Source organism: Ursus arctos, unplaced genomic scaffold (assembly GCF_023065955.2).
Source record: "Ursus arctos isolate Adak ecotype North America unplaced genomic scaffold, UrsArc2.0 scaffold_14, whole genome shotgun sequence".
NCBI lineage: Eukaryota > Metazoa > Chordata > Mammalia > Carnivora > Ursidae > Ursus > Ursus arctos.
The window spans coordinates 27942745-27968330 of record NW_026622808.1 but is presented as its reverse complement, the minus strand read 5'-3'; the positions used below and the strand labels follow the sequence as shown (position 1 = coordinate 27968330).

The following is a 25586-nucleotide window of genomic DNA, read 5'->3' as shown; positions in this document are numbered from 1 at the left end:
TGTCACTTCCTCAGAGTCCCCTAATCGTACTCTGGTCTTGTTTATTTCTTTCTGGTTCTGGTCGCTGTGTTTGTGATTGCTACATGGTTTTTTGTGCCTCCTCCTCCATCAGAGCAGGTGTCCCCCAAAGGTGGGCACTGTGCCCTGTTCTCCTCACCAGATCTTACAGATGGGAAAACTGAGGCCCTCATAGGGGGCAGCCTCTGCCTAGAAGCACCCAGCGGTGGCAGTCAGGACTCCCAACGCAGGTCTGGAGCCCGCTGGCACCTCCCCACTCTTCTCGGTCTTGTGCCCAAGTTATCTCCTGAGCCAGGTGGTTGATGGCTTTATCGGAGGCTGCCAGGGCCTGAGACTCTCAGCTGGGTCCAGACTAGCCTCCCCAGGAGCCAGGCTTCTATCTCTCTGCTGTGCCGAGCCCAGAGGCTGCCAAGGGCCTGCCATCCCTGCCTCACCCCAGCACACTGAGCCCAAGGCCTGGAGGGACCTTTCTGATTCTACTCGTGTCCAGAACCTGCCCTTCTAGCCTGCTCTAAGGCCGCTCTAACCCCGGAATCACACTATACCCTCCCTCAAGTCCAGGTTCTTCACTTCGGCCTACGGGCCTGAGTTTGAATCCTGCCTCCCCCCCAACCCCCAGCCCGTTCTGGAGCCCGAGGCAGGTGGCTTCACTTCTCTGACCCTCAGTGTCCCCATCCTACCCTGGCCAGGTTCTGATAAAGAAGTGTGGTAATTTACATTCTGTCCCCTGTATAGGGCAAGTGTTCGACACACGTGCAGCAAAGACTGAATGGTCCTCCTCACTCATGTCACATTCCCCACTGGACTGTGACCCATGGTCACACTGGGTGCTCCAGCAAAGTCGGCTGCTAGAAGGGGAAGGATGTCTCCCCGATCTATGGCCTCTTGCAGGCCAGGGCTGTCAATGCCGATTGGGACTGATGCTGATGTCCTCAGAAGGTGTATTCAAACTGAGCTCAGGCTTGGAGGGCTACCAGGCTGGAACAGTGATAGGACGGACTCAGCAAGGCCCCCCACATCCATTCTGGGCCCTGGAGTCAGGTGGCCACCTCCCATGTTGTGCTTATGAGGGTCCCATAGCCATGCAAAACAGGCAGCAACTGGGTGGGTCCTGCTTTATTCAGAACTGGCAAGGACCCCTCTCCTGGTTGCTCCATGCCCACCGGGGGCCTGGGGAGAGTCGGGGGGCCAGGGGACCAAAGGGAGCTCCTGGCTCCCCCCAGCTCCAATCAGGGAGGAAGCTGGTGGGTGGCCCACCCCTGCCCTCGCCTGCGGTCCGGCCCTGTCTCCTGCCCAGACAGTCTGGGTGGGGGAGGGCCCTGGTCCACTCAGCCCAACTCAGCTTCGGCTCCTTGAACTCCAAGAGGCGCCACTGTACAGGGCTTCCTGGATGGCGTGGAGGTGGCGGCCACACGATGGCCAAGATTGAGGGGTCTGGTGGTGGGCAGGGTTGTCACCCGCAGTCTGAAGGGGCCACGGGTGGCCACTGGCATGGGGGGCTCCGGGCTGCCTGGTCCAGGGGTCCGGGGCCAGGCCGGGGAGGCAGGGGTGGTGGGGGCGGGCGTATGGCTTGGGCGATGAGGCCGGGCAGGGCCTGCAGGGAGGCGCCCAGTGCATCCAGGCGGCTTTCAAGGGCAGCCAGGCGGGCCTCAAGCTCCTCGTGCTGGGCGTGCAGCTCGGACATGAGGTCGTACAGGACATTCTGGGTCTGCCAGAGATGGAGTGGGAGAGAAAGGAGAGGCCAAGTGAGAGAGAGGGATGCACAGACACAGAGAGAGATGGGTGACCAACCCCAGTTGGGTGAGAGCCCACTGAGAGGGACCCAAGTGGGAGACAACTGCGAGGACACCCCAACCCTACAGGTCTCTTGCTGTAGCCCACGGAATGGTAGGACAAGAGGCAAGAGGAGAGACAGGTCTTGAATGTCAGGCTAGGGGCCAGCAGGCCTGGGGAAGGTTGGGGGAGGTCCTGGGGTGGATGTGGCCAGAGCTGCCCTGAGGGGATGAACTGGCCACCAGGCACATGAAGCCAAAGGGTGATCTTGGGTGCTGCCTTCACCCAAGGGAACCACACCCTGCAGAGCTGCGGGGGGGAGGGGAGCAGGGTGTGGGCAGCAGGGGGTGGGCTGTGACCACTCCAAGGATCTGACCCAATCACAGACCGAGGAGCACAGCAGCCACAATTATGGTTGCAGTAGGCAACGGGATACCCCTACCACCTCGACTGCTCCCCACAACCCGGCAAGGAGGAGCCGGTTCTGCCACTGTCCAGATGGACCCAGGAAGGGAAAGTGGGCCACTCAGACAGACCTGGGTGCAGTGCCACTCTTGCCACCAGGTGGCGATAGAACATCGTTCCTCATCTCTAATCTTGGGTTGATCAGACCCCCAGGCAGACAGTGGGTCACCACCCCGTGGCCTGAGATGGGAGGACGGATGCTGACGTGGGGAAAGAGCCCCCACCCACTTGCTCTATGGGAGGGGGACAGGACGTGGCACCTACTACAGCACCTTGCTGCATTCCAACCCCAGCCTCTCCCAGCCTCCATGCCCGAGCCTCAGTGGTGACATTCACCACGTCTTGTTACGGGCCCACCCACCCCGGCCCCAGGGCGAACACACACCTTGGGGCCCCTCTTACCCACAGTCCCCAGGGCCAGAGGGTAACATCTGGAGGCATCCAGCCTCTGATGATTTTTTTCTGGCCTCTCTTGAGGTTTAAATTCTTCAAAACTTAAAATACACCTTGTACTTTTGTCGGAGATACACAAATTAAATCCGCAATCTTGGGTAGGACCGCATTAAAGTTTAATGCTGGAAAACACTTTACCCTTGTTAAATTTTAAAAATTAGGAACCCGTATAATCCCATCCAATTAAAGCCTTACTTCAAAGCAGGCTTTGTTAAACGTACTCTGAGAGGGGCATACTACCGTGATTGCAAGGTTTAAATAATTTTGAAAAATTCAAACTTCAATTATCTATACTAATGGAAGGAAGAGCGATATGGATAATTCAAATTATAATAACTAGTCCCTGAGTTTTTCAAAGGCATTTCATATGTATTTCTAGCTATAATCTCATAGGACATCAAATTAGTTTGGCAAGAGTTCTGTATGCTCTTAGGATTATGTTCTTTCTACTACCAACTGAGTGATTTCTTTAGGGGTCTACAATGTGTCCCCCACCCATAATGTTTCTTTCCAAATTAAATTTATGTAGGTTAATATTATACTGCATTCTCTTGATAATGATGAAGAGAATGAGTCCAAAACGCTCTGGGTATAAGAAGGAGAATAGGACTTAACATCTTCCAAAGATAATATGAAATGAACCTCGGACTAATGAACTGATGAGGGGACAGAGCCAGGGAGCGGAGTTCACGCGTGAACTACTCACGAAAGGTCTGCCGCTGCTCCGAAGGGAGCTCCGAACAGTGTGACGGGTATTCTAAGAGCTAGCTGGACTGAAGTTGGGTCAACTGTCCCATCTTCTAGCGGATGAATAAAAAGTGGGAAATGGGGTCCGGCTTGATAATAAAACCAACAGATTCGTTTGTAACATCACCTGGTCTTGGAGAGCTCTTGCCACCGACTTTAATTTCCTGAGAGATGTTTAACGGCTGCACAAGTCAGCTTTCTGCTGATACTATCATTTGAATCTATGGCCAGAGCAAACGAAATTCGTTTTTCTCTGCAATTTTAGAGCCTGTCGGTAGATATGCCTAAAACGAAAGGACACTTCACCAGTTTAGCCCGCTCATTAGATATTCTGATGAAAGCTATTTTATTAGATACTATTTTTTTAATAAAAGAGCCGCCAAAGGTAAAAAGTGGTCTATGTGCAGGTAGATTGCTAGCGCCCCTCTTATATTTGGAACCTCCAGACCCTTGCAGACAGGGCCTGTGTGCCCCCGCGGCTGGTCCCCGTCTGCCTCGCATCCCTGGCCTGCGTCAGCAGTCTGTCGTACAGGCTGCACCACTGCTCCTCTCCTGGCAGGAGGTGGGCCCCCTCTTCTCCTGTAGGGGCCCGAGCAGCCTCTGCGGGCCTGAAGAGCTGCCCCACCCCACCCCGCCCTGCTCACCTTGGCCAGGTCGGCGAGAGTGTTGGCCTGGTCATTCAGCTTCCCCTGCTCAATCTTCACACTCCGGAGCCTGGGGGACAGGTGGGTGGGTGGGGTTGGGTGGAGGCTACAGGGGGAGTTGGGTCCTTCATGCACCCACCCCACCTGGGGTCGCCTTGTGGGACATGCAGAGGGGGGATGGGGCAGAGTGAGGGTCAGGCCCCATGCGGCCTGTTCCCTCCCAGGACACATCGGGTGGCAGGGCCTGGGGGGTGGCTAAGCCACCTCCCCCAGTGTCCCCCTCTGGCCATGTCCACACGGCCTGATTCAGGATGTCCCCAGGGAACTTGGACTCCCCCAACCCCCACCGGCCCAGGTGAAGACTGCACAGGCCTGCAGGGTGGCTCCAAGCCCCGGCCATGGCCTGAGGTCAGGGGTCGCGCTCCACAAGCCACGCTGGGTGTGTGCCCTGCCCCGCGACCACCACGCACCCCTCACCCCCCAGGAAGAGACTTACTTCTGAGCTCTGGCAGGACCCGGCAGAGCAGAGAGAAATCACAAGGCAGTTTTAACCTCAGTGCAGCTGGGTGGCACGTGCCCAACCTGGCCCGCCTCCCGCCCGCACAACCCCAGGACCAGGCCAGGGGCCCCGGGTGGCTGGGGGGCTGCCGCCCTTGCTCTGGAAAGGGGCCCAGCCTCTGCGGGGGCCATGCCAACCCCTCAGGGAATCTCTTCTCCTCCCCTCCCTCCAGCAGCACCCCCCAGCAAATGCAGCTGCTTTCAGCCTGTGGTCCCGCTGAATCCCAGTCTGTGCCGGGCACCTGGCCCCAGAGGTGGCATTTAGTCCAGAGAACTACGCCCATGCTGTTTCCCAAGCTGGGTAACGAGGCTCAGAGAGGCAAAGCCAGTGCCCACCGGCCCTCCAGCAGGATTTGAACCCGGACCTGCCACTCAGCCTCCACACCTTGGCCTCCCAACAGCTGCCCATGGGTGGGGGTGGGGTGAGGAGTTGGCCACAGAGTGTCCTTGACCCTCATCTCCATCCCTGGTGTAGTGAGACCAGCCCAGGAAAACTGTTCCAGGCAGGACTCCTCTTCCCTGGTCCAAACTCAATCCCTGCGTGCCCACATGTGATAGTTGCTCGGGGAGGCCCCTCAGGGCCCACCTATGCTGGGTACTAGGACCCCTGAGAGGACCCAGCCCTCGGTCTAGAGAAACGGAGTGGGTACAAACACCCCCAGCCCTGGAGGTCTGAGGCTGCCTTGAGTGGCAGTTGAGGCCTGCCGAGCTCCAGGGTGACTTTCCCGGGGAAGGCAGTCTTGACCTCTTTGCAACTTCCATGTTATGTGTTGAACAGTGTCCCCCCAGAAAGATATATTGAAGTCCTACCCCCCAGTACCTCAGGATGTGACCTTATTGAAACAGGGTCTTTCTAGAGCTAACCAAGTTAAAATGAGGTCTTGGGGTAGGCCCGAATGCAATAGGACTGGTGTCCTTATAAAAAGGGGCAAATTTGGATGCAGACATGCACAGAGGGAGGATGATGTAAAGACACAGGGGGAAGCCATGTGAAGACGGGGGACTACAGCGATATATCGAGAAGCCAAGGACAGCTGAGGCTGCCAGAAGCTAGGAAAGAGGCCTGGAACAGAGCTTCCCTGGTGCCTTCAGAGGGAAAATGGCCTTGCCAACTCTTCGGTTTTGGACTTCTGGCCTCTGGAACAGTGACAGCATAAATTCTGCTGTTTTGGGGCGCCAGGGTGGCTCAGTCGGTTAAGTGTCTCCCCTCGGCTCAGGTCGTGGGATCGAGCCCCGCATCAGGCTCCCTGCTCGGTGGGGAGTCTGCTTCTCCCTCTGCCTCTGCCCCTCCCCCTGCTTGCGTGCGCTCTCTCTGTCAAATAAATAAAATCTTTTAAAAAATAATAATTAAAAAAAATAAATTCTGTTGTTTTAAATCACCCAGGTTTTCGGCACTCTGTTACAGCATCCCTAGCAAATCCATATATTCTCCAAACCCATGCTGTGCTCCTCAATCCATCCTGAAACCATTTCTTCCTTTTCACTGGCTGCTCATACAGCACTCCCGTCATGGAGACTCCCCAGCTCAAGAACATGCCTCGGCTCCCTCGTGCCTGGATATCAGACCTCCAGTCTCCCTGGCGCCATGCTCATTCCTACCTTCCCACCATTGCCCAGACTGTGGACAATCCTCGATATGCCTGGCTACCTTTTGGTTTCATAACCAAATCCCATACACATCTCAGGCCCTAGTTCAAACTTCTTTCATTTCATCAGCTTTACAAGACATCTTGGGTTTTTGTTTTTGTTTTTGTTTTTTTGGCTGGGAAGGGAGTAGGTATAGGGGGACCTAAAGACAAGTAAGGGGCACCTGGCTGGCTCAGTCGGGGGAGTGTGCAACTCTTAATCTTGGGGTTGTGAGTTCGAGCCCCATGTTGGGAGTAGAGATGACTTAAAAATAAAACCTTAAAATACATAAATAAATAGATGGATAGATAAATCAATAAATAAGAGTGGGACAGTCCCACCCCAGAACAAAGGGACACAGGTAACTCCCAGAGCAGGTGCCTCCTTCCATAGACCTGGCTCTCCTCAATTCCCATCCTCCCATTTCCCCCCAACAATGTTCTGGAACATTCCTTGGGGCAAAGTCCAGGGCAGGGCCGTGTCTGTGTCCCCTGTGCCTGGCATAGCAGCTGGCATAGGAAATGCTGGTACGATAACCAAATGAACATATCGAGGGCAGTAATGACAATGTTGCTAGTTTCCATGTTTAGAAAATACCGTATGGCAGGTAGGTATAGTTGAGCCCCCAACTGTGTTCGATCCATATGTCATCCCTGGAGGAAAGGCACATTAATTACCACCGTCTCCACTTTAGAGATAAGAAAACGAAGCTTGGAATAGCATAATCCCTTGCCCAGGCCCCACAGTTAAGTGGCAGACAGCAGACTGGGACCCAGTGATCGGGTCTCTGTCCTCAAGGGTCTTGGGGTCTTGTGAGGAGGTAGGACTAAGACCTGGACACAGTGAGGTTAAGGGTGGTACCAGCTCCTCTCCCTGCTTTTCATATGATGGTGGGAGCAGAGGCAGGAGCAGGGTTTGGGGGGCCGTGTGTTACCAGGGACCATGCCGGGCATTCCTGCCTATCATCCCATTTAGATCCCCCTGCAGTCTTGCGAAGCAGAGACTGTTATCATTCGAAACCAATCCAATTACAACAGTAAACACAATAAATGTAAATGGATTAAACTCTCTAGCTAAGAGACGGTTAAGAGCCCCAGGAAACTCTGGGGGCAATGGATCTGTTTTTTGTCTTGACTGTGGTAATCGTTTCATGGATATGTACGTATGTTAACACTGACCAGACTGTCCACTTTAAATAGGTACAGCTGACTATATGTCAATTATACCTCAGTAAAGCTGTTTTTAGAAAAGAGGCAAAGATTATTAAACAGGATTAGAAAGTTGAAGTCCAGCCAGCTCAGCTTCCTCTCCTGTGGCCTGGTCTCCTGATGGTCACACTCCTTTACCTTCTGGCACCCCAGAAGCTGGGCTGCCCTGGCCACACCCTAAGCTCCCCTCCAGCCCAAATGCCCTATTCCACCACTCACACCAAGGTTCTCCATGCTGCCTCTTGTCTCTTCCCCACGGCTGAATCAGCTGCCTTCCTGCTGTACTAGTTCAGACTCTAACACTATTCACTTCACTTCGTGACTCACTGGTCCCTGTGTCTGGCCTGGGAGCTCTTGGGGCAGGGAGCCGCCTGATTCTCTTAGGGGAGCCCAGTTGTGAATAAGTTTTCCCATAAAGTGAGAGATGGGAATCCATGGGCTCATTCTGAGAAGTGCCTAAATGTTTTTTTTACTATTTTAAGTCAGGTACCACATGACTCAATTGTAAATACAAACTGAGTGCCACTGCACTGGATTTGGAGTTGTTTAAATTCTAGACCGGGTGCTGTCCCATACCTCCTTTTTCTTTTTTTTTTTTTTAAGATTTTATTTATTTATTTATTTGACAGAGAGAGAGAGAGAGAGAGCAAGAGCACAAGCAAGGAGAGGGGAAGGCAGAGGGAGAGGGAGAAGCAGGCTCCCCATTGAGCAGGGAGCCCGATGTGGGACTCAGTCCCAGGACCCTGGGATCATGACCTGAGCCTAAGGCAGACGCTCAACCGACTGAGCCACCAGGTGCCCCACATGATATTTCTAGTGGACAGTGATTGGCATATTCGAGCCTGGCCCAGCCCAACTCTGGCCAGCTGCCTGTTTGGGAAAATAAAGTTTTGTTAGAGCATGGTCCCCCCATTCCTCTCTGCTGCATTCCTGCTGTAACAGCAGAATAGGGTAGTTGCGACAGACTATCTGGTCCACAAAGCCTCGAGTATTTACTCTCTGGCCCTTATAGGAAAAGTTTGCCAACTCCGGCTGCACACTGGACTCATCTGAGGAGCATAAACTTAAGCCTAGGGTGCATCCCGGACTCAACTATAACTGGTGTTGGGTGTGGCCTGTAGGATTTTTAAAGCCCTGTGGGTGTTTCCAGTGAGCAGCCAAGCACGAGAACTACTTGATTAAAAAATTCTCAGGACAAAGGAACAACAGAGAAAATCAAGTAATTTCTAATTACCCCACATGATCACATAGATCAGGACACAAAGTGAATTCTGAGCTTCCTGGCAGCCACAGCAAAAAACGGAAATTGGTTAATATCTAAAAGGTAAAATAATTTTGGCTATTCTGGAGAATAAAATATGCTTCTTGCCATTTACGTTGGGTGGGTTGTCTGACTTTTTTTTTTTTTTTTTAAGATTTTATTTATTAATTTGAGAGAGACAGAGAGAGAACACAAGCGGGGGAAGGACAGAGGGACAAGCAGACTCCCCACTGAGCGGGGGCACAACGCGGGGCTCGATCCAAGACCCTGAGATCGTGACCTGAGCTGAAAGCAGACGCTTAACCAACTGAGCCAGCCAGGCGCCCCTGGGTTGCCTGACTTAACAAAGGTGATTGCCCTTGACAAGTGTTGGGCCCATCACCTGCCTCCTTCTGACCATCCAACCATCCCACTCAGCACAGAGGCTGCAAGCCCCAGCCAACTGACCACCCGGAGTGGGAGGGGCCATGACGATGCCACACTGAGCTGTCTGGCCTGGCTCATAGCCTCCTCCCAAGGACCACAGCTGCCTCTGCACCAGGTGGACACAGAAACGTGAGTGGGAAAGGTGCTGGACTTACTGATGGATGGCTTGGAGGAACTTACGCTGGTGTTTCCGAACCCGGGCGTGGTCTGGCTTCTTCACCAGCCTGGTATGTTTGTAGATGAGCCACGTCTCCCTGAGAACGTTAGCAGCGGCATTTTTTACCTGGGGCCAGAAAAAGAACAATTCCTCAAGGTAGGCACAAAACTGTAGGTTTCTGGAAACTTCCAGAAACTGCCAGAAACTCTTAGAAACTCCTGGAAATGCCCCTCTGGGGTCCTGGACCTGTAAGGTGAGGTCATGTTTTTACATCCACATCTGTGCTCTATGGGGGGGGTGTACTTCATTTATATCATTCAGCATGGGCCAGAACGTTTCTATACACCTTGCAAATGTTAAATCAGTGAATCTGCACTTGCTGATCTCCCTCACTTTATACACGGGGAAACTGAGGCACAAAGAGGTCAGTCAGACAGCTTATAGATTGTGTCTGGCTGCCTAGCCCCAAAATGCCTGCCTCTTGTTGTGTGGCTCAGGGTGTGGTGATGACTGGGCACGTAGGTGGACACCCGGGGCCACCACCGTGTCTCCACGCGTGGCTCATGAACAATTTGCACGAACAGCAGAGCACGAGGCAGTGCAGTGACCTGTGGGCATGTGGACACGCCCGCTGTGTACAGAGGCAAGGTGGAGAGGGTCTGCCCTTGATGACTGGGAGAGGAAGTGGCTGTGACGAACGTCTTTACCCGCTTGGTGAGCTGAGTGTCCATCATGAAGTTGTGCACGTGTTTCTCTGCCTTGGTGAGCTCCAGCTTCCGGGCCACCACGGCCACCACGAGCGCTGTACAGCCGGCCCCCTGGATGCGGAGGATGGGCAACATATCAGTGTCCTGCCTCATGTAGGTCCCAGGCCACAGGCAGGACACCCTCCCTCCTCCAGGAAGCCTGCCCTGATTCCACCTTTGCCTTTACCCTCCAAGCCCACAGTGTTGGCAGATCCCCCGTTGAGCTCACTGACACCCAGCCCCACCTGCTTACTATCAGTTGAATGTCTTATTTGATCCCCAAGAGCCCTGGGGGGTAAGACCACTCATCCCTGCTGGGCAGAGGGGGAAACTGAGGCTCAGAGATAAGAAAGGGAGAAGAAAAGGAAGGATCTGCAGGTAAATTCCGTGCCGAAGACCATGCAGGAGGAAGAACTTGGAAGCATTTCCTTCAAGGCTTTGGGGTCTGGGTGCTGGGGACAGAGACCCAGCGGACATGTCTTTCTACACTCCTGGTCAGCAGGCAGGGTGAGAAGGCAGTGTGAGGAAAGGGTCAAGCTGGCTGCCTGTGGGGGGGCATTTGCAGGTAGGAAGAAGCAAAGTGGAGGTTCCAGGAGGTGGGGAAGTGGAGAGGAGGATGCCTCCCCCATGCTGGCCTCCCTGCTTGATGCAACCACATTCCCCAGGATGCCCTAAACGGCAGCCAGACCTTCTGGCTACTGAAAGAGGTCAGAGAGGACTCGCTCGTCTACTGGGGAGCAGTCTAGGAGAGAGAGAAGGACAGTAATGAGGACCTGAGAGAGAGAAGAGGGTTGACAGGTAGGATGGGGCAGGAAAAAGTAACACGGTGGGACGGGGAGGGTCTGCCACCAAGAAGCAGGGGCCAGGGAACCTGGAACACGCAAGAGGTGTCATCAGCCCCAGAAGTGCTCAAGGCAGGTGGCAGGAGCGGGCAAGGCCAGGTGGTCCCCGCCTGCCCTGAAATCTGTTCCTGGTGCCTTCCCTGCCAGCTGCTTCCTCCTGAGGCTGCTACTTCTAAGAGGAAAGGAGGGAGAGGCTGGGCTTGGCCCTGCGGCTCGGGGGGGCGGGGGCCCGGGCTGTCGTTCAGTTTTTCTTAGGGATGGAAGGAAACACTTATGGGGAAGGGTGGGCAAGGGCCAGGGACACCATTGGACGGTCCTGGGCGGGTCCAGATGCCCACATGCCCCACCAGGGTGGGATGGGCACAAGGTCACCCTCTGAGAAAACCCTATCATGGGCTCCTGGGGTCCATTCTTTTTTTTTTTTTTTTTTTAAAGATTTTATTTATTTATTTGACAGAGATAGAGACAGCCAGCGAGAGAGGGAACACAAGCAGGGGGAGTGGGAGAGGAAGAAGCAGGCTCATAGCGGAGGAGCCTGATCTGGGGCTCAATCCCATAACGCCGGGATCACGCCCTGAGCCGGAGGCAGACGCTTAACCGCTGTGCCACCCAGGCGCCCCCCTCTGGGGTCCATTCTTGGAAAAAGCCCTGTCCACTGGGGCAAAGCAACATGCTGGAAACCTCCACGTGGGAAAAGGACATCTGGTAGCTCCACACAACAGCACGGAAACCATGTCCAGCCAAAGACGCTGGACTCAGAGGGACCACACTGGGATGCCCTAAAGTTCACGTACAGGCAAATGCATGGTTGCTGAGATACTGGGAGGGGCAGTGACCAGGAGGGCACACAGTTGGGCAAGGATGGAAGAGGAGAGAGCTAAAGGAAGAGCTCAGGACCGAAGCACCTGGGTGGCTCTGTCGGTTAAGAAACTGACTCTCGATTTCACCTCAGGTCATGATCTCGCGGTCCTGGGATCAAGCCCCGGGTCGGGCTCTGCACTCAGTGCGGAGTCTGCTTGTCCTTCTCCCTCTGCTCCTCTCCCTGCTCGTGCTCTCTCTTTCTCTCAAAGAAAGAAAGAAGAGCTCGAGACCGACCCAAGCATGACGGCTCACGGGTGCGCCAGGAGTGAGGGCAGCAAGCAAGCTGCGGGCCACACACACAGAACTCATTTTCTGGAAGGAGCCAGGTCTCACAGAATGGAACTCAGCTTTTCCATTTTGTCTTGGGCTTTCTGGGTTTGACCTCACCTTACCCAAGTACTTTTCTTGGTTGTTTGCAAAGTTCATTTGCTTGTCCTGGGGGTTGGGCTGTGGTCGATCTTTAGTCTTTTCCCCTCCCCACTCTTGTTGCAAAACAACAAGCAACTCGGCGTGATGCCTTTTCCCAAGAGAGGGGCCGTGTCAGCTTGGCCATGAGAAGGGAGGCCCCGGTGGGGGCAGGAAAAGAACATGGACCCCCGGCTTATGCCCAAATAGCTTAGAGGGGACGAGGGGTGAAGAGAGGACAGAGCCACGGGACTCGGGAGATAATGACAAGTGAGCACGGTCTACAAGCCAAGAAACAGGATGGGGCAAGCCCTTGCAAGACAGCGCTCCCATCTGCAGGAGGAAAGGACACTGTTGTGGGGATGGGGGTTTGGTCTTCACAAGACCAAATGCATCTCTCTGTGTGGAGATAAGGAAGGATACACTCCAAGGAGTGGCCTGGGGTTGCACCTGGGGGTGGGATCAGGTGGGCTTCTTTGGCCTACTGGTGTTCACTGATTTTCACAAATAAACATGTTATTAACTGGGGGTTGGGGAGAGGAGTAGGGGACCCTACACCCAACAATTCATATTCCAAGACACGGAAAAGCATTTGTGAAGGAGGTGGAAGTTTGTAGAAAGAAGGTTCCAGAAGGAGGGATGAGCAGGACAACAGATGATGGAATCAGGGAAAGATCATGCCCGATGTCAGAGGTTGCCCACACCCACAGAGGGCCATGAGAAGCCTTTGGGGAAGATGGGGTGCTGCCGGAGTCCACTGAGTCACAAGAGACAATCTTCACACCATGGGGGCTCAGTGGGGTGCTTGGGATACCCCAATAGTCAAGCAACGATGGGGAATCGGGCTGTGATGGCACAACCCAGAGGGTGTTGACTGGGTGTTCGCCATTCACGGTTCTGGGCATTTCACATAAAGGAAGACTGGAACCTTACCAGGAGCAGAAGTGGGTACTGGTGACGGCTGGGGAAACTGAGGCATGGAAGCATCAAGCCCCTAGCCCTGGATCTAAGGGCTGGGAATTAATAAGCAGGTTGCAGAGAATAAAGTGCAAAGAAAACTGTGCGAAGAGTGGACCACAGCATCTAGCCCTGTGGGCACATAAGAGCTACATACCTAGGGCTGGAAGGAGCCAAGAAGAGATGCCCCCAGGAAGCCCAAGGGTGCAGATTCTGAGTCATGGCAGAGGTAAGGAGGAGGTGGGTGAAAGGGCAGGATGACACAAGGAGGAACTCTGATGCATTATAGCTGGCAAGGGGGTGATCTCCCCACCAGCAGGGGGTATGCAAGGGCCCTCGCCCTTACCATGATGCCAGTGAGCAGGCACACGCCCTTCCCGCAGTAGGTGTGGGGCACCATGTCACCATAGCCGATGGAGAGGAAGGTGATGGAGATGAGCCACATGGCCCCCAAAAAGTTGCTGGTTACTTCCTGCTTGTCGTGGTACCTGAGGGGAGCCGGGGAGGCCCAGTCAGTCCACACTGGTCTCTCTGCCGTCATCATACCCCGGGACAGGCAGCACCAGGACACCAGGGCCCTGGGTCCACCCGGCCATGGGGGGACCTTGACTGTAAGGAGCTAATCACTCTGAGGGCTCAAAGTAATAAAGGCACCATTTCGGGGCAGGGAGAGGGGGGTGGTTAGCATCCTCCCGAGGGTACCAGGGGGCAGAGGGCACCCACACTCTCCTCCCAGCATCCCTTCCAACCTTCTCCCTTCACCCACTCCCTGAGCTACTGCCCAGGACGTGTGCTCTCCCCGGCCCCGGTTATGGGACACAGCGGGCCAAGTGAGGGTACGTCCACGCGTGTCCACACGTGTGCACACGACCCCTCCCAAAGACAGACACACAGACAGACGCAGACACAGGTGGCTACGGGCACCAGAAGCGGCAGGGAGTGGAGGTGAGGATTCAGGTCAGACACTGGGAAGAATTCCCCAGCCAGCAAGGCCCCATGGAGGGAAGAGGACCACTGGGGGACCCAGGAGGCTGGAGGACGGCAGTATTGCAGGACTTGGGAGGAAAAGGGAAGTCATTTTGTTCAGGGCAGCACCAACTGGCCCAATCCGGGCCTGGGGTTTGCTTGGGAGTGAAGAAGGAGGAGGCAGTCTGACACTGTGGGGAGGCCTGGGGCTAACCTTTTGGTATGGGGGGGGGCGGCGGGCCCCAAGGGACATGGTTTTGTCCCCGGTCATAGCCAACCCTGTGAATCTGGTCACGGGGCTACAAACAAGTTCTACCTATGGTCAACCCAGGCTGGGGGTCTGCGGGGACAGCTCAAGGGTTCTGCTTTAGCCCAGCCCCCAGCCTGCGAAGCCCCTCCAGCTCAGGGAGCCCTTTCCAGGTGACCCACTCCTTCCCAGGCCTCAGGCCCTCTCAGGAGGTTCAAGGTTAGAGGCCAACTGAGGTGGCACAGAAGGGGTGGGCCCTCTTCTGTGGGCAGAGGCAGGACAGGGGAGGCTGGTGGGGAGGGCTGCTCTAGGCAGAGTGGAGTCAGGGGCTTGAGGGCGAGGTGACAGAGGCCCCAAAAGGGGGATGGGAGGACTGGAGACCTTCCCAGCACGTCTGGTGTTTGGAAGTCCCTGCCCACCCCTGGGGGCCGGACGTCACTCCAGGCCCCTCTGCCTGGGCTGCCAGTATGCTTGCTGAGTGAGGGGGACCTGGGACTGAACCCCATCTTTCATTGAGGCACCTGAGCCCCAAGTTACCTTGGCCTCCACCTCTGGGTAGACCAGCACCCCACACCCAGGGGACAAGAGGAGAGGGAGGCCCTCCAGCAGTGGGCGGGGGAGCCTCGGGCCTGGCTGGAGCTGTGGTGGGGGCACAGGACCACCCAGGACTGCCTAGGACCAGGGAGTGAGGGGGCATGCGGGAGGCAGGGTGGGGGTGGGACAGAGCCGCAGGGGCGGAGCGAGGCAGGCGAGGGGGCTTCAAGCAGCATCATAGGGCTCAGAATTTAGGATTGGCTGCCCCCCGGTCCTGCCCCGTTCCCTGCCCCAACCTGGGGACCCCTGCAATGACCCAGACTGTACCTCAAGGATGCCTGATGAGGGGTGCCCCTCTCTCACTCCCCAGACCACAATCCTGACCCTGCCCTGACAGGGTGGGGGATGGGCTGTGGGTACTGGCATGGTGGTACATCAGGGGTCCAAGGAGACCCTGGCAGGTCCCGAGACAGTAGACCTCGCTGACAAGAGCTGGGCCCTCACCTCCACAAGCCCCACGTCAGGCTGAGGCAGGGGCCATGGAGGGGGGCTTAAAGGGGTGAAGACTGGGGTCCTGGGGGGCAGGTCCAGCCCAAGGACTCCCCAGGAAGCCCAGTCCCAGCACCACGTGCCACAGACCCCTCCAGGGCCTTCCCCAGCAAAGCATGAGGTAGGAAAGGCTCCTTCCCAGGCAAGGCACCCCCACGCCCTGAGAGGCCCAGTGGGGACCCTCCCTTTCCTGAAGCACCCTGTGGGTCTCCGGAGCCAACCAGGAATCAGGCCTCAGGAATGTCCCTTTGCCCCAGAGCCTCCGTTTCCTCATCTGTAAACTGGGTTGAAGGCCTGCACCTTCCTGGGCTGTTCAGAACAAACTCCGGGGAAGGGGGAGCTACTAAAGGCTGGGCCAGTTTTTATGTACCCCAGATCCACTCAACTCTTGGGAGGTGATGTCCCAGTCCCCCAAGGTCAGCTGTCCAAACAAAATCCTCCCCAACCTTGGACACAAGGACCTCCAGGATGCCCAGTGGACGCGGCCTGAGAGCAGCCCGCCTGCCCCTGCTGTCCTCAGCCCGACTCCAAACTTGCCTGCCCCGGCCCTGCTGGGACTCTGGGCTGGTCCCGGCCACCCCGCCTCACCTCCCTGAGCCCTCCCCTTTGCGGCAGCTAATCTTAAATTCCTGGCGGGCAGGACAGCAGCAGCTCTGTGCACACAGCTCGGCCAAGGGTAGGACTCACATGTTTTCCCTACAGTCCGTTGGGGCGGGCAGAGGGGAGAAGGAGAGCAGGTTAAACTGGGGGGAGGGAGGCGGAAACAGGCAGATGGGGGCCATCCTGCTCCTGCTGCCTCCACGGCCCTGGGCCAGAGGTCAGAGGTTGGCTGCTGGCAGTGGAGGAGCGGGGAGACAGAGGAGCACAAGACCCCCCTCCCCGGGGGAGAGGGCCAGTGTCCCAGAGGGGTGTGGGTTGGGGTAGGGGCTGGGTACGCCAGGCTGGAGTCCCGGGGATGAGGGGGCTGCACTGGAGGGGTAGTCACTGAGGCCGGGAAGGGGGACGGGGCGGGGCTGGGTATCCCGGGGGTGGGGGGGGGGGAGTGTGATGGCCAGGGGAGCCCTGGGGCTCTGGAGCCGCGGGTGCACGCGGTGGTGGCCAGGGCCGGGGCTGGGGGGCGCACCTCTCACAGACTCGCACGGTCCAGGCGGCGATGATCCAGGACGAGATGCTGAAGACGAGCAGCACGGTGCCCGGGCAGATGGTCATGAGCGTCTTCATGACGAAGCGCGTGTTGAAGGTGATCTTGTTGAGGGCGCCGATGCTGCGGCTCGAAGCGTCTGTGAAGATCTTGCTGTGCAGCAGCATAACGCGGCCCAGCAGGTAGAGGCGCAGGAACATGGGCACAGACAGCAGCACGTCCACGTCGGCCTCGGCCGCCGACGGCGCGTACGTGAAGGCCAGGCGCGCCGTCCACGTGAAGCGGTAGTGGCCGGGCACCGGGTGGATGGCGCACACGGCCAGCTCCAGCGAGATGAGGAAGACGCGCTCGCACGTCATGGCGATGCGCCAGTCGTCGGCGCCGTTGTCCACCATGAACAGCTGCGGGGGGCGGGCGGGCGGTGGTGGGGCTCGCGCCGGAGCCGGTGCCCCCGCGATGAGACCCCCAGCCCAAGACACCCTCCCCCACCCCGCCCCCATTTGGCTTTTACAACAGGGCCTCGGATGCCACACTCCCTGGTTCGCGGGGTTAGCCACGATTCCAATGAAATGCGGGACAGTTGTTCCCGACAAAGACAACACAGGGTTACCAAAGATCCAGCAAGCTCACTCCCAGGTATGTACGCAAGAGAGATGAAAACAGCCATTGGAACAAATCCTTGTACCCGAACAATTGCGGAAAGCCGAAACAACCCAAGTGTCGGTCTGTGAATGAATGGATTACCCAAATGGGGTCCTTCCATAGGTCTGGGGCACCTGGATGGCTTGGATGGTTAAGTGTCTGATTCTTGATCTCGGGGTCGTGAGATCGAGCCCTGTGTCAGGCTCTGTGCTAGATGCGGGGTCTGCTTGAGATTCTCTCTCTTCCTTTCCCTCTGCCCCCTTCCCCGCTCTCTCTCAAATGAATAAATCTTTTTTTAAAAAAAGGGGAGGGGTGCCTGGGTGGCTCAGTCGGTTAAGTGCTGGCCTTCAGCTCAGGTCATGATCCTGGGGTAATGGGATCAAGCCCCACGTGAGGCTCCCTGCTCAGCCGGAGTCTGCTTCTCCCTCTGTCCCTCCCCCATCTCCTGCTCTCTCAACTAAATGAATAAAATCTTTAAAAAAAGGTGGGGGGGTTGAGCTCTGATACTTGCTACAACATGGAAGAACCATGAAAACATGTTGAATTGAAGGCAGTCACAAAAGGTCACCACCCAGAGCCGAGGGGGCAACGAGGCCAACCCAGTGGGTTCACAAGCTGGAGCACTGAGCCTGAGGATTATTCTCGAGCAAACCTGAAATTTGCCTTGCTAGCCCTTTGACTCGCTTGGCACCTGACACCTTTTCTTCTTTCAGATTTCTCTCTTTAGGAACAGGAATGTCTATCCTATGCCTGTCCCAGCTCTATATTTTGGGAGACAATGACTTGTCGGGCTCTCACCTGGAGAGGAAGAGCACCCTTGTCTTACCCGTCACTGACACCTAAGTGAGGCTTGGAACCTGGAGTTGGTGCTGGGAGGGAGGAAGACTCTGCGGACTGTTGGGATGTGGTGAATGCACTTTGCACAGGAGGAGGAAAGGAACCTGGGGAATGGGCCGGCGGGTGGAGAGTTCTAGACTGACTTGCATCCCCTCAAACTTCGTCAGTGGAAGCCCTAACTCCCATTGTGACTGTATTTGGAGAGAGGGCCTTTAAAGAATTAAGGTTAAATGAGGTCATCAGGGAGGGTCCCTGACCCTACAGGACTGGTGTCCTCATAAGAAGAGGGCCACACCACGGATGTGCGCACACGGAGAAAGCCGTGAGGACACAGGCAGAAGGCAGCTGCCTACAAGCCTAGCAGAGGGGCCTCAGCAGAAAGTGACCCTGCCAGCACCTGACCTTGGACTTCTAGCTGCCAGCACTGTGAGCGAATGTTTCTGTTGTTTAAGCCCCTCGGCTGTGGTGTCTGTTGTGGCCGTCTGAGCACACGTGCACCGTGCTTCATTTTTTTGTTTTTGTTTTAAAGATTTTATTTATTTGAGAGAGAGACAGCGAGAGAGCGAGCAAGCGAGTGTGCACACCCATGAGCAGGGGGCGGGGCAGAGGGGGGTGGAGGGGGAAAGAATCTCAAGCTCACTCGGTGCTGAGCAGAGCACAGGGCCCAATTCGGGCTCAGTCTCACGACCCTGAGATCATAATCTGAGCTGAAACCAAGAGTCAGATGCTTAACCAACTGAGCCAGGGGCCCCAGGGCTTCGTTTTTTAATGGTTGAATCCTACTCCATTGCACGGACATATGACGTTTGGTTTATCCACCCACCAGCTGATTTGGGTTGTGTCTGCTGTTCGGTTGTTGTGAATGGGGCTGCTATGTACACATGTGTACAAGTTCCGTGTGGATGTAGGTTTTCATTTCTCTTGGATGCTGTGGAATCGCTGGGTCGTATGGTACCTCCAGGATTCACTGTATGAGGAACGGACCGTTGTCTCCAGCTGCTATGCCTTCAGAACTGCTTCTTTCCAGCTCACGTATCACTGTCCCCTCCACTGCCCCCAGCCACGTCCAGGGCCCCTCCTATGCGCCAGACCCTGGGTGTCCCCAGGGATGTCTGTGGGTGGTGCAGCCCAGGCAGGATTTTCCTACACCCGTCACCCACCAGACCATGGCTCCTTGAAGTCAGAGGTCAGAGGCCAGAGGCCAGACTCTGACACCCTTTGGCATCCCCAGGCCCTGGTGCCAGCCCCAGGTGACCTCTGCCCAACGTGCCCTGAGTTGGGCTCTCTGGGGCGCCCCGAGGTTTCGATTAACTCCTGAAATAGGAGAACAAACTCCCTGACATGGAATAAATCTTTCAAATGCAGGGTCTGATTGAATAGGAATAGAAGCCTGGTGTTACAAACACGGGTTTTCAAGGCTGCCAAACCTTGGAAGACCCCAGGGCTCGGAAGATAACTTACGAGTGTGAGACCCCAGCTCACCTCTGGCTCCCTCACTGTTCTCTCTCTTTTTTTTTTTTTTTCCCAAATAATCAATGAAAAGTAAAACATAGGCATTCCAAAGAAATTTAAATCTAAAGGCTGTGTCTTCAGAGGTCTTTTTTTCTTTTTTCTAAAAAGAGGCTATTGGTCCTTTTATGTTTTAGGGGGCTGGGGTCCCGGGTGACTGGTGTAGGGGGGTCTCTGGGGCATGGGGAGGGGAGCTGCCCGGGCCAGCTGGGCACTGACCTGGATCTCCCGGGCGTGGTAGAGCACGACCAGGCCCAGCAGGATGACCGTAGAGAGGCTGATGAGGCATTTGAGTGCAAATGAGTAGAGGGACTCCTGGGCAGAGAGAGAGAGAGAGAGCAGAAGGCAGGAGGGCAGGATGTTGGGGGGTGGGTGGCCCTCCTGACCCCCCTACCTGGGATCTTCACTCAGGAAGCCATGTTCCTGTCCTTACTCCTTAGGCCTGGGGTGACAGCAAGGCTGGCCTATACTTCAGAGTTTAGAAGGCCTGGCCTAAAGGCCTAGCATGTGGCTAATTATGAGGCCTGGCCTCATGTAGGCACAGGACTTCACAGTTTATAAGGCCTAGCCTCATCCCCTTCACTGTTTCATAGTTTACAGGCTGATATGCCCTGATCACTCTCTGTCCTCATCCACCCTTGGCCAGCACGAGGGGATGGACAGCTAGGCTCATAACCCAGCCCGACCACTCTCAGGAGAAGCTCTTTCCCGGCTATGTGGCCCAGGCCTTCTCTGGGGCTCTCCTGTCCTGGGACTGGCCCGGGGGACAGCCCTCGTCCCCAACCTTAAGCCACGGTGTGGCCCCTTGGTTCAGGGCAGAAGGAATGGGCTGGAGCCTAGCTCCCCCACATGCAGCCTGCCTGCTGCCCCAGGAGGTGGGCACAGTGGGTGGCCCAGTATCCCCCCCCAACCCCGCCTCTAGGGCCCCCCCACCCAGCATCCTCCACCTGCTTCTTCTGCGGCCAATGTGGTCCCTGACCCTGTGCCCAAGGGGCAGTGGGGGAGCCAGGTGGGCCCAGAGGGACCTCCCCGGGGTGCCGTGGGGAAGGGCCGTGCCTACCTTGGTGTAGACCCCCCAGGACAGCTCGGTCTCGGTCACCATCACAACAATGCCGAACATGCCGAAGATGAGGGCGTAGTCGCTGAGGCGCTTCCGCTTCTCAAAGAGCGCCCGCCGGTGGCCCAGGCGGTGGCCCACGTTCGGGGTCTTCCCTGAGTCCCTCCTCCTGCCTGCCTCATCCTCTTCATCGTCTTCCTCCTCTTCCTGGTCCTGCGGCTGCCCGTGGGGACTGCCTGGTGAGGGCCGGGCTGGCTCACTCTTGGCCACCACCACCTGGAGGCTTGGGCCATGTGGGGGCTGGGGGGGGTGGCCGGCCTCGGGCTCCGAAGGGTCTCTGCCCAGGGCACCCAGCCCACTGCCCAGCGGCCGCCCCCCACAGCCATTGTGGCTGTGGCTGTGGCTGTTCATGACTATGTGGGTGCCGGGGTTGGGCTCGCTGTAGGCCGCCCGGGGCCCAGCATGGCTCAGAGACTGGGCTCCTGCGCTGACCTGAGGGGCATAAGGGACACAGTCATGGCAGGGCCTTGCCAACTGACCAGAGGGCCAGGAACCACTGCCACCACCGCAGGACAGTTTGAGGCTCAGGAAGCCAGGAACCCAGCGTGGCTGACACGAGGGTTGGCCATCCCAAGTCGGCCTACATTCCTCCCCTGCTCAAAAAGCTCCCAAGGCTCCCCAGTGCCGTTGCATAAAAACCAGATTCCTCACTGTGGCCCTGAGGTCCTCTGTGGTCTGGCTCCTACCCACCTCAACCTTCTCCTTCTCCCAGGAGTTATTCCCTTCCAGCCACATAAGCATCCCCATCACCAGATCCGGACAAACCTGGTCCTGCCTGGGGCCTTTGCACCTCCTGTGCCCTCTGCCTGGAACACCCTCTTACCAGAACTTTGCCCACTGATTCTCTGTCTCCGGGTACCCAGAACAATGCCTAGCACACAGCTGCCACTCAGTAAATACTTCTGAACGTCTGGAGATGGGATCTGCCAGCAGGTTAGCCTGGGAGGGCCAGAGGCCGTGCAAGTGTATGATCAGGAGGTGGTTCCAATCCCGGCTTGATTCCTTCTGACCTTCAGGCTCTTGGACAAGTTAATCTCACCCTACTGAGCCTCCAGTTCCTCCCCTAGAGCTGTCCAAAAGCCTGAACACGCATCAGTGTGGGGGACGTTAGGACCACGGCTGTGGCTACAGGGACCCCCAGCTCCCTCCTGCCTGGGTTGAAGGAGTTCTGTGATCTCCAAAGAGATTCCACGACCAATGTGACAACCCAGTATTCAGCTCTAAGATCCCAGAATTGATTCTGCAGGGCCTTGTGAGATGTGCTCAGCCTGGCCCTGTGACCTCAGGTCAGCCTCAGTTTCCCCACCAGGCTACCAAGGAGCAGACTGATTACCCTGATATCCTTGGATTCTGCCCTTGCATGGGGCAGTGTCCTCTGGCATCATGTTCGAGAGCGAGGACCCTGATGACAGTGGCACATATATGATGAGGCTGCCTGGAGTCTCTCCTCCGGGGTCACCACTTGCTAGACCCTCCCCTGCGCCCCCAACCCCACCATGTCCCCCTCCCACAAGCTGACATTTAGTGAACATCTGCTATATGCCAGACTCTGTCTTTCCCTCAAATTTTCTCCTCCATCCTCACAATGTACCCAGGAAGGGGGTCCTGGAATTTGGCCAGTGTTATAGATAGGGAAACTGAGGCACCATGCTATGAAGGGGCCATCTCCTTACAGGACAGATTCTAGATTGGGCTGCCTCATGAGATTCCCCCAACAAGTGCTGTGAAAAGGCCAGACTGGCATGCACTGCAGGCCCCTTATGTACTAGGCTCAGGAGGGAGGGCTGTGCGTACAGATAGGAGCCTCCCCAGCCCAAAAACCACACTCTATGGGTGACAGACACGGAAACTGTCACACCCAGACAGGCCAAGACAAGCCACGCTACCAGGCAGGGCACAGGCCACCTTGGCCAGCAATCCACTGCGTGCACCACAGGACCACCTGTGCCCCTTATCTGGCACCCCCCAGACAGCATCTGACCCACTCACGACATGTCCCCAGATGCTGGTGCCAGCACACAGTAGGAGGACAAGAAACGTTCCTTCCACGGCAGAGTGACCTCATGAGTATCAGAACGTGTCCCTTCCCTCGCCACTCCCAGCCATTACATCAACCAGGCAGTGGCCATCTGCGGCCTGATGGTTCCGTTGATAAGGCCTGGCCTCGCACAGGTCCAACGCTTCACGATTTACACCGGCTGGTCTCCTGCAGGCCCAGTACTTCATAGTTTATAGCTGACCTTGGCCCTGATCTCTCTCTCCAGCTTCACAAACACTCAGGTGCCACTCTCCCCCTGGGCTAGGGCCCCTGCTTGCCACCCGGAGGGCCAACAGCTGCTAGGCGGGCGTGAGAGCTTGTCACCGGGACACACTCAGCAATCCCAGACCCTGCTCTCACCCAGGAGACAAGGAAACCCCAGGCACCACTCCTACCAACTCTCCGGAGAGTGCAGAAGGTCCTCACCCGGGGCTCAGGGGCACAGGCAGGAGAGGCGAGTGGCCTGGCAGACAGCGCTGGGAGGGGGTGGGGGTGCTGCAAACGACCTTCCGAAACGCACTGATGAAGATGCAATTTGGGGATGTGACTCAGCCGCCCGACGCACAGGCCAAATTCAGCCGTGTGTCCGCCATGTTCCTCCTTGCCTGGCAGCCTCGTCCTAAGGTGCCCTGAGGAGGGAGGGGTTGCGGGGATGGGTACAGGTGGCCTCTGGGAGGGAGAGAGGTGGGGGAGGGGGGCTTCCCGGAGCCCATGATGTTAATGCATACCTAGTGCTTACTGTGGGCTTCACTGAGCTCTTTATCAGAATTATCACATTTAATCCCCGTTGCCACTCAGTGAGGCAGGTGGCATTCCTGCTCCCATTTTACAGATGGGAGACAAGGCTCAGAGAGGTTTAGCACCTTGCCCAAGTCACAAAGTCAGGAAGAGCAAGAACTAAGATGGTGCCATCTGTGGGGCGGTGGATGGCAGGATCTGCCATGTTCCTTCCTGACAAGCCACCATCTGGGAAGGGAACCAGCCTGGCCCTGCCCTTGAGGGGCCACAGAGCTCGGGATACAGGCATGGTGGGTGTCTGACCCTTCCCGTGACCTCAGAGGACACAGAAGGACAGAGTGGCCTGCCTGCAATTTCATAGAAGGGGGGAATCTGGGTGGGACCAGAGGGCCCAAGGGACAAGAGACCCCACACCTTCCCAGGTCTGCCTTCCCCTCCCCCACTGCAACTGGGCCTAAAGCTGGGGTCCCTGGGCCCCTCAGAAGTTCCAAAAGAACCAGGAGCCCCTCTGAAACTCTGGCCAAGCTTTGGATATCTTTGGAAGGGTGTATTTTTCTGGGTGAAGGCCGTGGGTTCGTCAATGAGTTCTAAAAGGTTAGAAACACCCTGTGGGCTACATCTGGTTTTGAGGGTCCCTGGAATTGCCAAAACTGCCTAACGTGTCTGGAGCATGAGACCTCTGTTCACTGAAGGCTGGGATGGGAGGATGGGCTGAGCCCCCACTTTCACACCATCCCAAGAGACACTGTGGGAAGCTTGTGAGCCACACAGGGCAGGGGGCACCCAGGAGGACTCCTGAGGAGTGGGAGGAGGTAGGCAGGTGGTAGGGAACAGGGCAGCTGGCTCCTCCAAGGTTTCCCACCCAACAGAAATATAAACTGGCCAGACCCCAAAGGTCCTCGACTGAGCCCTTTCACAAATGACGAGTTGGTACAGTGGCTGCCTGAGAGGGACCCTTGGGCGTCCTAGCTGGGATGAAGTCACTGCCCTCTCCTCAGCTGCCTCTTCAGTAAAGGGATGACTCTGTGCCCCCCGCAGCAGGTCGACGGCCAGGATGGAAGTGAGATCTCACATGGAAAATGCTTAGCGTGCGGCCATGGGTACCCCCGTGGTGGTGCTGCTGCCCGATGCCACACTGTCCTTCAGAGCTGGACAAGGTGCCTCCTGTCTGTCAGTCTCCAAGGCAGAGCCCCCTTGGGGCGAAATGCCCACCCTAACACTCCTAGGAACCATGGCCAGAGCAGCACATGGCAGAACCTTCCAGGATGTGTGAGCAAGCCGTGGGGCATGCGTCCCTGTGGAGGATGGGTAAGGATCTCAAGACACGCCACCCACCAGCACTCTTCTGGCCCTAGTTCTGCAAGGTGGACAGGGTCCACCTGCACTCCCACCCCTGAGCTGCCCAGGAGTGTGTACAGTAAGGCACAGACTGCCCAATTCCCTTGGGCGCCCCCCCATCACCACCAGTCAGGAACCTGCCAGCAGTCGGCAGGGTGCAATTAGCTTGCCCTGCCCTCCCCATGGCTGCCTCCAACAGTGCCCTCCACTCTGACCCATCTCCATCAGCATCTCCCATCTGGCCCCCAGCCTCCAGCACTCACATCTGCAGCCCTGTCCTCCAGGACTGCCAAGGCAGTGCCCTGTGTGGGGTAACCCAACCTCTGTCCAGGGACAGCTGGGAGACCCGGCTCCTTGGCCCCTGCAGCGGCGACCCTGACGGCAGTATCTAGGGGCCAGGGGTGAGGGTCTCCTCTCTCCCATTCCCAAGTCAGTCCCAGGTCACTGCCTTCACCCCAAGAGCTCCCCCCACTGCCTCTATGGAGTTTGGAGACTCACTGCTCTACCGCCGCCAAAGTGAACCCAGTACCTTCCCCCTCCGGAATGGGGGGTCTGTGAACCTCCACTCACTCAGGCAGTGCACATACACACATTCCTTCCCTCTCTGTGTCCCCTGGGTTCCAGACCCCACGGAGACCCTCTGTCTTGGCCCCTGTCCCGAACCGCGTCCCCCTCCGGGACGTGCCTCTCTCCTTGGGCGCTCCCGTCAGTCCCACCCCGTACCTGCAAGGCTCGGCTCCCACGGGCAGAAGAGGCTGGAGGGGAGAGGGTCCCGCGCGGCCG

The 25586-nt window shown here is 56.7% G+C and overlaps 1 protein-coding gene across 1 annotated transcript; it reads right to left on the bottom strand.

The window, feature by feature from the left end:
• Positions 1–1110: 1110 nt before the first annotated feature.
• On the bottom strand, positions 1111–25586 carry KCNN1 (potassium calcium-activated channel subfamily N member 1). The gene is made up of 9 exons (XM_044384769.2): positions 25527–25586; positions 20633–21121; positions 19792–19887; positions 16567–16985; positions 13494–13635; positions 10044–10154; positions 9335–9462; positions 4101–4170; positions 1111–1726 (listed from the first exon to the last, which is right to left on the bottom strand). Exons 2-9 carry the CDS (start codon positions 21038–21040, stop codon positions 1472–1474), a joined length of 1629 nt encoding a protein of 542 aa, XP_044240704.1. The 5' UTR covers positions 21041–21121; positions 25527–25586; the 3' UTR covers positions 1111–1471.

Excerpts from the sequence above, each read along its gene's own strand:
- KCNN1 (XM_044384769.2), bottom strand. The coding sequence starts at position 21,040 with ATGAACAGCCACAGCCACAGCCACAATGGCTGTGGGGGGCGGCCGCTG. Across the intron at positions 19,888-20,632 it reads CCTGGGGGGTCTACACCAAG|GAGTCCCTCTACTCATTTGC; the intron begins GTAGGCACGGCC and ends CTCTCTGCCCAG. Across the intron at positions 1,727-4,100 it reads CTCTCGCCGACCTGGCCAAG|ACCCAGAATGTCCTGTACGA; the intron begins GTGAGCAGGGCG and ends CATCTCTGGCAG.